Here is a 12,165-nt window from a genome sequence, read left to right as displayed (position 1 = left end):
TTTAAATATTTGATCCATACGTGATATTTAAAATTTTGGTGAAACAAGTATGTTATATTAAATACAATATTAAAGTGACGGACTTGTAAGGCTACACCAAGCGTTCTTGGTGTCGAATCTTCGCCCATCTTCAAGTCTTATTTTAATTTAATTTGTTTGAAAAAGAAAACACCTACGGAAGAGATTTATTCTTTTTCCATACACCTGAAAACAATTATTACCACAACCATGATTCCAATTGTATACATGATCACAGTGGATCATCTCACACCAACACAATTATCTTAGATTACAGATAATAAAAATACGCAGCTTATTTTAAGATTAATCATGACAAATCTGCGGTAGACAGCTTGCAGTACACAAAATCTTATCATGCCCTGTTTGGATCATCCTCCATTAGTCTGAAACTATTCAACTGACATTCAAATAGTAGACCAAGAAATCTTCAACTACTAGGTTATCTGTCAATATCATGCACTCGTTCTTCACTTCATATTGTTGTCTACCCTCAAGTCAGTCAACTATGATGCCTGTTCTTGATGAGTCCCTAAGTTGGAATGGCTTTCATCTAAAAAAAATTGACTCGAGCATCTTCTTGAATGTCAAGAGTTTTAAATTGGAGATATTTGTAGCTATCGGACAAGTATAATTAATACGAATAAGAGAAAGACAAGATTTGTGGGCACCAAACAGACAGCGATCAGCAGTTGCTGGGAAACTCTCCTTGGAAATTGACATGATAATGCAACTGAGGAGAACAAGACGAAGGAAGACTTTAAATTCCAGCTAACAGAGCCAAGTTGCTTCCTTATACTCTTCAATAGAAAGACCAAGGAAGACTGACGATTGCAAGTTGCTCATCTACTATGGCGACAGCAAGGTTGCATCATCTCTGAATCTTAGGTTGTGATCAGAATATGTTGCCACCATTCGTCTTTTATCGTGTCCATGCATTCTAAAATTCTATTAAACCTAATTTTCTGATTCCTTTTATCTTTAACAACTTATTAACTTTACTCATGAAAAGAAATAAAACAATGATCACTCTATCATTGTGTGAGACCGATTAATCATGTATCTCTCTCTCATTGTGTCAGAACTCGGGTCTCAGCCTATTAATTTTTTTAACTCAATTAATCTTAATATTATACGTTAATCTTAATACTAATCAAGATGTTACGAACTCCTCCGCTTAATGGTTTAACATCTTCGACAAAGTTTAGAATAACCCAGAAACATTTAATAAAATTAGAATGATATAAAAAAGATTAATATAAGCTCTACGTAAGGATGACATATACATATCGAGAAATGATATTAGATCCGACATAGTATTTAGGAACCATTAACACTCAACCCATATTAACGGTCTACTTGTGCCATACCTTCTCACCTATAGAAACAATAACAATAAATCAGGTAATATCACATATGTATTTATGAAAGAAAATCGTAAAACTAATTAGTTAAACACCTATGATAGAACCAACAATTTTTTTATTTTTTAAAAAAAATTATCATGTGGACTTCCATCTTTTTAATTTCTTTAAGATGAATGAGATTATTTTCTATCAATTTCATCAATAATTTTTTTTATTTTTTTATAAACAAAAAACTTATGCCTTCTTCATACTAATGGGATGGGCTTTGAATCCTGAAAAGGCTGCTCAAATCTTACTCTTTGAATTTTTATTTTATTTTATTGTGTACTGGACTCTATAATTTATACAAATTTTGTTGACAATACCAACTTGATATAGTACACTTTCTTTTTACTAATATCTTTTATTTAGCCAAGATGATCAAAATAATTAATTATATATATATATTTCAAATAAATAAATAAATAATAATGCTCATTGTCTCATCTTTAGAAGTCTCAGTTCCGCAATTTCTATTTCTCATGGTGGGATTTCTAATCAGATTAACTTTTCTGTAATTAACACATTATCTTTTGAGCAATAGATAATTTTATTTATAAAAAAAAATAATAACAAACCGTAATGTCTCAATTATTTAAAATCAATTATTGAGTTCCATACAAGACAATATCTTTAATTAAATAAAAATATTTAAAATTTTATTAATGAAAACTAGCAAAATTATAAATGTCGATTCATTCCTGATCTTAATCACCCAACCCTTATTTATGGAGGGTAAGAATTAGATCCCTAAGAAAATGTTGATGTAACATCTCTTCTTCTTCGTATTGACTCTGCAAAACAGTTCAACCAAGAATTACCTTCTCGTGAACTTTGCTTACATTCGAGTGCTAATGGCAACAGGTAATCGAGTGAAGCTCGTCGACGTCCCGAGTCATGGCATCAGAGAGGGGCCACACTCTGTTGACCATAAATGGATCATTCTACCATGCACAGATCATATTGTTCACAGTGACATGCACGCAGCTGCAGCAGGTCCCATTTGATGGGGATAAAAAGAGGAATAACCTTTGTATAGGAACAAATACTAGAAGACCAAAATACACAGCGGAATAAAATAGAAACACAATCAAACAGAACACCAACATATACGTGGAAAACCCCTTCAATGTGAAGGGTAAAAACCACGGGGCAAACTAGATATAATCCACTATGAGAATAATGAATATACAAATCTCAATCTCTTGCCCAAAACCCTAGCAACAACCACAAGAGAATAACTGGGATACAAGGATCACGTCACTGCCCACAATATCTAAAACCTCCCCAAGTAATCACAGCAAGAGTCTACTGTAGATTTGATCTAACCTGAGATGAGAACACTGCTAGATGATTGTGAACAGTCTCTCTGCGTTGTCCTTGTCTTCTTCCCTTTCTTTCTCTTCCTTTTCTGCCTTGATCTCCTTCTTCTCTTTGGAATCCCGTGGCCTCAAAGATCTACCTCGTTGCTGCCTTTTTATAGCCTTAATCTGCCTCTAAAACGCAGCCACCACACCCCCCTAATCTTAATTAGGGTTAGGTTAAGAGAGGGTGTGGGCTGTGGGCTGATAAAGCCCACATGGGCTGAATATGGGCCATCAGCCCAACAACCTCCCCCTTCAACCCATAAGGGAGGCTGTCCCATGACTCCTCAATATGAAGCCATGCCGACCAACTGTCAGCATATCTCCTGTCTTTCTTTTGGTAAGGTCTTCGTCAACATGTCTGCTCCGTTGTCATCTGTATGAATTTTCTGAAGCTGCAACTGCTTCTCTTCAAATACATTTCGAATCCAGTGGTATCTGACATCTATATGCTTTGACTTGGAATGAAACATTGGGTTCTTACACAAATGGATGACACTCTGGCTGTCACAATGCACCACATAATTTTCCTATTTCAGCCCCAATTCTTGTAAGAATTCTTTCATCCATAACATTTCTTTGCATACCTCTGTAGCAGCAATATATTCTGCTTCTGTGGTGGAGAGAGCAATACACCTTTGTAACTTGGATTGCCATGACACAGCTCCCCCTGCAAAAGTAAGTACATTACCTGAAGTAGACTTCCTCGTATCTATATCTCTGGCCATATCTGCATCTGTGTAACCTGTCAACACAGGTGGTCCACCTCCAAAGCTTAAACAAACCTTAGAGCTCCCTCTGAGATATCTAAAAATCCACTTCACCGCTGCCCAGTGCTCTTTGCCTGGATTTGCAAGAAATCTGCTAGTAACACCCACTACATATGCGATGTCTGGCCTCGTACATACTATTGCATACATTAAACTTCCAACTGCTGAAGCATAAGGAACCTTTTGCATTTTCTCCTTCTCCTCATCACTTGACGGACTCTGTTCTGAGCACAACTTGAAGTGACCTGCAAGAGGAGAACCAACTGGCTTAGCATTGCTCATATTGAATCTTTCCAATACCTTCTCGATGTATTTCTCCTGTGACAACCAAATCTTCTTGTTTTTCCTGTCACGAGAAATCTGCATGCCTAGTATTTGCTTTGCTGACCCCATGTCCTTCATTGCAAAAGACTCACTCATTTCCTTCTTCAACCTGTCAATTTTAGACATATCTTTCCCAAGAATAAGCATGTCATCAACATAAAGTAAGAGAATAATAAAATCCTCACCAAACCATTTGATGTACACACAATGATCTGAAGCCGTTCTTTTGTGTCCATTTTCTGTCATAAATGAATCAAACTTTCTGTACCACTGTCTTGGAGCTTGCTTTAGCCCATACAAGCTCTTCTTCAACTTGTAGACAAAATTATCTTTACCTTTGACTTTGAAGCCTTCTGGTTGCTCCATATAAATTTCCTCCTCCAAATCACCATGAAGGAAAGCTGTCTTCACATCTAACTGCTCAACCTCCAAGTCCTGGCTAGCAGCAATACCAAGAGCAACACGAATAGAAGACATTTTAACAACAGGAGAAAATATCTCTTCAAAGTCAATACCTTTCTTTTGACCAAAGCCTTTCACAACCAATCTAGCTTTGTACTTTGGTTGAGAACAATATTCTTGAGTCTTCAATCTAAAAACCCACTTGTTCTTCAAGGCCTTCATTCCATTTGGTAGCAGCACCAAATCATAAGTGTGGTTCTTCTAAAGAGCATCTATCTCTTCCTGCATAGCAGCTAACCACTTCTCTTTCTGCTCACTCTCAACTGCTTCCTGGTAACTCTCTGGTTCACCTGCATCAGTAAGCATCACATACTCATCTGTAGAGTATCTTCTAGAAGGTTGACGTTGTCTAGAAGATCTTCTCAACTGAGGTTCTGCGGGAACTTGCTCTCCTACTTCTTCTTGCTCAACATGTCCTACAGGTAGATCAATATCAGGTTCTACACCATCTTCCTGCATATCTCCCCCATCACCCTGATATACTGGAGGAGTAACTGGGTCACAATCTGCTAATCCTTCTGCAGAAGTCTTGGCTGGTGCCTTCTTCTTCAAATCCTCAAAGATTTGATCCTCAAAGAAGATCACATCTCTGCTCCTGAACACCTTCTGCTTTTCTGGATCCCAAAGCCTGTAACCAAACTGATCATGTGAGTAACCAAGAAAAATATATTCTTTAGACTTACCATCCAGCTTGGACCTCTCATTATCTGGAACATGTGCAAATGCACGACAACCAAACACTTTCAAATGCCTGTAGGAAACATCTTTCCCTGACCATACATGCTCTGCAACATCACCATCTAGGGCTGTACATGGTGATAAGTTGATCACATCAACTGCAGTCCTCAAAGCCTCATCCCAAAACCTTTTGGGTAGCTTGGCCTGTGAAAGCATACATCTGATCTTTTCCATGATGGTGCGGTTCATCCTCTCTGCAATTGCATTATGCTGAGGTGTACCAGGAACTGTCATCTCATGTTGGATTCCATATGACCTGCAATAGTCATTAAACAATCCTGTATACTCACCACCATTATCTGATCTTATGCATTTCAATTTCCTTTCTGTCTCCCTTTCAACCCTGGCATGAAACTCTTTAAAGATATTAATAACCTGATCTTTGGTCTTCAAAGCATAGGCCCAAACTTTCCTAGAAAAATCATCTATAAAAGTGACAAAATAAAGTGCACCACTTATACCAAGAACATCAACAGATCCACCAGGAGTTTTTGTCCTCAAAGGACCACATACATCTGTATAAACACGGTCTAAGACATGCATTTTTCTAGACAAAGCAGCACTAGCAAATGAAACTCTATGTTGTTTACCAGCTAAACAATCAATACAAGGGTTCAGATGTATACCTCTGAGATCTGGTAATACCTCTCTCTTGGAAAGAGTTTGCAGCCCCTTCTCACTCATGTGTCCCAATCGCCTATGCCACAACTCCATACTGAAGTCTTTCTCTGTAGCATTTAACTGCTCACCATAAGCTTTAGCCTGCAACCTATACAAAGTATGACATTTCTTTCCATTAGCTATAACAAGAGAACCCTTACTGAGTTTCCATTGCCCTCTGTGAAATCTGCTTTCATAGTCTTCATCATCTAGTCTTCCAACTGAAATTAAATTCAGCCTCAAGTCAACCACATGTCTCACATCCTTAAGTACCAACTTGCAGCCAAGGTTGGTCTTTAAATGGATATCACCCATGCCAATGATGTCTGTTGTGCCATAGTTGCCCATCTTGACAACACCAAAGTTTCCAGACCTGTATGTAGCAAAAAACTCCCTCAGAGGTGTAGCATGATAAGAAGCACCTGTGTCAATCACCCACTCAAGATCCTGACACACACAAGAAAAAATATCATCAGAAGGAGACAAAATCAAATAATCATCACCCTGCACTGTAGCTGTAGTATTATCCTTTGATTCTGTAGACTCCACTTCTTTTCCCTTTTTCTTGTTCTTCTTAGGTTGCTTACATTGGTTCTTGTAATGTCCTTTCTCACCACAGTTATAGCAAACAATATCTTTTCTTGATCTTGACTTGCTCCTACCCATACGTGAACTGCTTCTGAACTTTGACCTTCCTCTGTTCTCTGAGATAAGTGACTGTGAATCATTCTGAGATGTTGCTGAACTCTTTCTTCTCAACTCCTCATTCAACAAACTGCTTGTTACTTGACTCATAGTGACAATACCATCTGGCGCAGAATTACTGAGGGAAACCACCAGTGTCTCCCAACTTTCTGGTAATGAACTGAGAAGTAACAATGCCTGCAACTCATCATCAAGAGACATTTTCATAGAGGATAACTGGTTAGTAATACTCTGCATTTCATTCAAATGCTCAGCAATAGAAGCACCCTCTCTATATTTTAGGTTCACAAGTTTTCTGATCAAAAAAGCTTTGTTGCCAGCTGTTTTTCTCTCATAGAGACTTTCCAATTTTTTCCAAAGAGAATATGCAGAAATTTCAGTAGAAACATGGTGAAAGACACTATCATCAAGCCACTGTCTAATAAACCCAATTGTTTTTCGATCTAACCTCTTTCACTCATCATCTGTCATAGTTGTAGGTTTTGCACTATCCCCCTGCAAAGGTCCATACAAATCTTTGCAATACAAGAGATCTTCCATTCTTGGTTTCCATATCATCCAATTATTTCCATTTAAACTAATCATGCGAGAAATATTACTGGCCTCCATGTTCAAATACAAAAATTAAATCACCAAAACCCCACTCTGATACCAGTTGATGGGGATAAAAAGAGGAATAACCTTTGTATAGGAACAAATACTAGAAGACCAAAATACGCAGCGGAATAAAATGGAAACACAATCAAACAGAACACCAAGATATACGTGGAAAACCCCTTCAATGTGAAGGGTAAAAACCACGGGGCAAACTAGAGATAATCCACTATGAGAATAATGAATATACAAATCTCAATCTCTTGCCCAAAACCCTAGCAACAACCACAAGAGAATAACTGGGATACAAGGATCACGTCACTGCCCACAATATCTAAAACCTCCCCAAGTAATCACAACAAGAGTCTACTGTAGATTTGATCTAACCTGAGATGAGAACACTGCTAGATGATTGTGAACAGTCTCTCTGCGTTGTCCTTGTCTTCTTCCCTTTCTTTCTCTTCCTTTTCTGCCTTGATCTCCTTCTTCTCTTTGGAATCCCGTGGCCTCAAAGATCTGCCTCGTTGCTGCCTTTTTATAGCCTTAATCTGCCTCTAAAACGCAGCCACCACACCCCCTAATCTTAATTAGGGTTAGGTTAAGAGAGGGTGTGGGCTGTGGGCTGATAAAGCCCACATGGGCTGAATATGGGCCATCAGCCCAACACCATTAATGGGAGACTCATCAACTGAAAAGATCTGAGCATGAGATCCAAGAAGATCATGCAGCTGCACATTTGGTGGAGTTGAGCTTATGATGCAACCAATTTGTATTCGATTGATGAAGACAAGCATCTCAAACACAAGAGGATCATTACATGAGTAGATCATATTAAACAGCTCCATCTGTTGCGACTGCAGATGCATCCCATAGCTTCTTCAGTCGGATAGTTGTAGCAATGTACAGTTTGGAGGATACAAACGTACAGTAAGACTCAACACGCAACAAGAGATCCCTACATGGGCGCAAGAAGCATGAAGCACAAGTAACATCTCAAATACAACAAGTCTCTTGTGTATGAACCTTATTTGCTCTTTGAGTGCACCACAATTTTGAAGGTTAGAGAGCACATACTAAACCATCCCAAGCAACTCCAGTGTTCATGCAATTAAGATCCAAGCTACTCCAGCTCTAAATCAGGCTGTCCTTCTAGGGCAGAATTCGCGTTATCTTGACAGTGATGACAAGTTATTCTATATCAAAATTCAGACTGCATTAATATATGAAAGCTCTTTTATGTGAGATAAATTTAATCTTTGAAGAGATTTAGAAGAAGACTTACCTTTGCTTGAGAGGCTCTCACCAATGTGGACTCTAGGGAGGGTTAATGATAATTTAAACCTTGATCTCTAGAAAATTTTAGCAATATAAAATAAAATCTGATTCCAGATATGCTGGCACTGGATTTACATAAACAAGAGTAATGTATGGTAAAAATACTGTGCATAAGTTCAATAAGAGTCAAATTAATTGAATAAGGTGGCCAAATCTTTCGCAACAAAACTTGTGATTGCAATTGTGTCAGTCTTGACGTGTAATGCTTCGGAAGAACAAGACATACGAATGCATTTGATGAAAGTAGATGCTATAAACTTGGGAAAATAGAGGATGAAAAAGAAAGAAAGAAAAGAAAACCATAAATTCCATCCATATCTTTGTAAAAGTTTTAGCCTCCTTTCATTTTTGCCAAACAGAACAACTAAAAAAATAGCATCTATTCTGGAAAAAGTTAATGAAAAGGAGGAAGTTTACGGCAATCTCCAAAACTAAAACATTTCATATGTTACTGAGATCTTGACAGAAATGATCGAAATTGAGAGTGCATGACTTACTTGTATACAAGTCCAGAAGTATTCAGAAGAAGAAAATTTATTCAAACTGATGATATGATGTTCATGAGATGAACTCTCATACAGCAGACATTGATGTTCAAATTTATCATTCTTGCTGGAAACAACGTCTTCTGATCCTAGACATGTTGAGTACGGTGAACACATACACTTGGTCAAACATGTTGTCTATAAATCGGAAGTAATAAAGGTTCCAATTTTTGTTAAGTATCAATGTACCCCAGACTGTCCAGAAACCAACAACAAATCCTGGTGCTATGCTCGTGTAGAACCATATCATCTCGTTCTCATCTCTATCATCTGGATTACTTTGACCTTGTGCTGTTTTATTGTCTTTGCAACTTTGATTCAGAGGAAACCCACAAAGACCAGGATTGCCAATATAGCTAGATGCATTGAAGGTCTGAAGTTGATTGCCAAGAGGTATTTCTCCTGACAAGTTGTTGTATGACAGGTTCAAGTAAGCCAAATAAGTCAGTGTAGCGAGGCTAGAAGGAATTGTGCCAGAAAAATTATTTCTTGACAAATCAAGGGACTCCAACTGTTGCAATTTACTGATATTTTCAGTGATTTCTCCTGTTAAATTGTTTCCAGATAAATTTAAGCTAAATAAGCCAGAAAGACTTGTGAGTTCTTCGGGTACTCCTCCAAATAGGTTATTGTCCGAGAGATCCAAGATATTCACAAGAGAAAGCGACTTGCCATATTCTTGAGTGTTTCCTTTAGCTGTTAGAAGCATCTGCTCCTCATAAGCACTTTCAAATGCATCTGTGATCAAACCTGGAAACTTTCCAATAACTTTCATGGCAGTAAAATTTCCAAAATTCCTTGGAATAGTTCCCGACAGCTCATTATCTGCAAGGTCGAGAAATTGGAGAGCACTTAATCTTGAAAGATTAGGAGGAATATGTCCGGCCAACATATTTGATCGTAGCTTGAGGAACTCTAGACGAGTTAAACTTTCACTAATCCAAATTGGAATTTCACCTGTCAAATCATTATGTCCAGCATCAAGAAGGATTAATTGTGTACAATCTTTCAAGGACAAAGGCAACTCTCCAGATAGACTGTTATTGCTCAAGTGCAATGACAGAAGTGATGCTATGGAACATATTGACTCAGGAATAACTCCAGATATATTGTTGCTTGAAAAATCCATAACTGAAATACTTAAAGAATTATTCCAGCAATTGGGGAGGTCTCCCGACAACAGATTTTTTGAAAGATCAAGTGCCACCAAAGCCTGCAGTTGGCATATAGAGAAGGGAATTTTGCCACTTAAATTGTTTTCTGAAAATGATAAATATATGAGGTTAGGCATATTCATGAAGATGGCAAGTGAAATTGTTCCAGAAAATGAATTGTTTGATAGATCTAAAGCTTCCAATCCAGGAGGAAAAATTGGAAGAGGACCCTCCAAGTAGTTTGAACTTAAATCCAACTCGTAGAGGTTGTTTAAATGCAACAAATTGGGTACGTGGCCACTGATCTGATTGCCGGAGACACTCACGTACTCTGCTGTGGAAATTAAGCTCCAAAACCAGTTTGGCATAGCATCAATAATACCAGCATTAGACATAACAATTGTTGAAATATTTATTTGCGACTGGAGCCATGCAGGGAACTCAGGACCCAGTTTGCAGGAGCCCATCCGAAGGGATTCTAGCCGGAAGGGAGGAAGCCAATTGCTTTTGACCTTTAGAGCCAAGGATTTGGACGACAAAGACAAATATTTCAATTCTGTGAGGTTTCCAAAATGCGCCTCAGACATTACACCCTCCAAATTGTTGTTCCCAAGGTCTAAATAAACTAGTCGAGATAGCCACCCCACACTTTCTGGTATAGTTTCGTTCAACTGATTTTGAGCAAGAGAGAGGTCTTGGAGTGATGCTAGTTGTCCAATTGATGCAGGAATAGGACCAGAAATCAGATTCTGCTCCAACTGGAGTGCTTTAAGCTTCCTGAGTTGGAATAACCATTCAGGCAACTGCCCACTAATATTCGTGCGGTATAAGCCTAGAACCTCTAGGCTCATCTTGACGCAACCAGAAAAAATTTCATCGAGTTCTAACAAATCTTTGCTGATTTTGATGCCCGACAATATTAAATTCTGCAACTTGCACAGATTTTTGAAGGAAGTGGGTATTCCTCCTTGAAGAGAATTGCTAGCTAAATTAAGGCCCTTGAGGGAAGCCAAGTTACCAAACGCTGGTGGAATATTACCCTGAAAGAAGTTCACACTGAGATCAAGATGCTCAAGGCCACTTATGTTGAATAACCAAGAGGGTATCGTAGAGTTTATGCGATTATAGGACAAATCAAGAACAGACAGTGATGTAAAGTTCACATGCGGAAGAGAGAGGGGAACACTTCCAATTTTGCAGAGAGATAAGTATATCTCCACAATAGAAGGAAGCATGTTCAGAGCTTCCAGCCAGTGAGTACCATTTTGAAACTTAACATTCTTCAGGTTGAGATGCTTTAGAGAAGAAAGGTGAGAAATCCAGAGTGCATCATCAATGCTAAATTTACGGACCCGAACCACAAAATTGGGATCCAAGTCATTGTATAAGTCTAGATACTGCAGATTGGAGAGATTTCCCAGCTGGTGAGGCAGGAGTCCACCCAATCCAGCTCTGGAGAGGTTAAGATATTGGAGTTGATGGAATGACCCCATGAATTCTGGAATATTAATGCCTCCAAAATCGTTCATGCTTAGGTCCAGGTACTTTAGGTGCTTCAGACCAAGTAAAGAAGGCCTCAACTCACCTCCTAAGGTCCAGTTGTTGTATGGCTCGTCACCAAAATCAGAGAATGGATGCGGATTCTGGAGGTCCAGCTTGACGACATGCCCAGTATGATTGCTGCACGTCACACCCTCCCATTTGCAGCAGTCTTCACCCACCCAAGAGGACAGCCTGTTGGTAGGATCTTCCAGGCCTCGTTTGAACTCAAGTAGAGCACTTCTTTCGGCAGGGATGCAGCCTGAGGTTAGAGCTCCGTCGCAGACGTTGGGTTTTATCAGTTGAATGCATACGAAGGCCAATAAGAAGAAGAGAACGTAGACATTGTCTGTAGCCATGGATTGGGGTTCTGGTTGCTGGTGCATCACAATGCAGGTATCTACTTGTAGATAATATGGAGTAAGAAGATCCCTCTCCTCCATTCATCTGTTAATCAATTCTTCCGTGTGGATGAGCATTAAGTCAAGGTCAAGTCAGTCAGTCAACAATCCATTTTCTAGGTTGACAATGATAGAAGGTGTCCATGATGT

General features: G+C 38.7%; 1 protein-coding gene across 1 annotated transcript; it reads right to left on the bottom strand.

The window, feature by feature from the left end:
* Positions 1 to 8,892: 8,892 nt before the first annotated feature.
* LOC135611062 (receptor-like protein EIX1) lies at positions 8,893 to 12,005 on the bottom strand. The gene has a single exon (XM_065106330.1). It carries the CDS (start codon positions 11,998 to 12,000, stop codon positions 8,980 to 8,982), a length of 3,021 nt encoding a protein of 1,006 aa, XP_064962402.1. The 5' UTR covers positions 12,001 to 12,005; the 3' UTR covers positions 8,893 to 8,979.
* Positions 12,006 to 12,165: the final 160 nt, after the last annotated feature.

The sequence above is a fragment of the Musa acuminata genome, chromosome BXJ2-4, assembly GCF_036884655.1.
Source record: "Musa acuminata AAA Group cultivar baxijiao chromosome BXJ2-4, Cavendish_Baxijiao_AAA, whole genome shotgun sequence".
Lineage (NCBI taxonomy): Eukaryota > Viridiplantae > Streptophyta > Magnoliopsida > Zingiberales > Musaceae > Musa > Musa acuminata.
Note: the sequence above shows the minus strand (reverse complement) of the source record. Positions and strands in the feature narration are given on the sequence as shown.

Bases quoted from the DNA above. Each gene is read 5' to 3' on its own strand.
- LOC135611062 (XM_065106330.1), bottom strand. From the start codon at position 12,000: ATGCACCAGCAACCAGAACCCCAATCCATGGCTACAGACAATGTCTAC.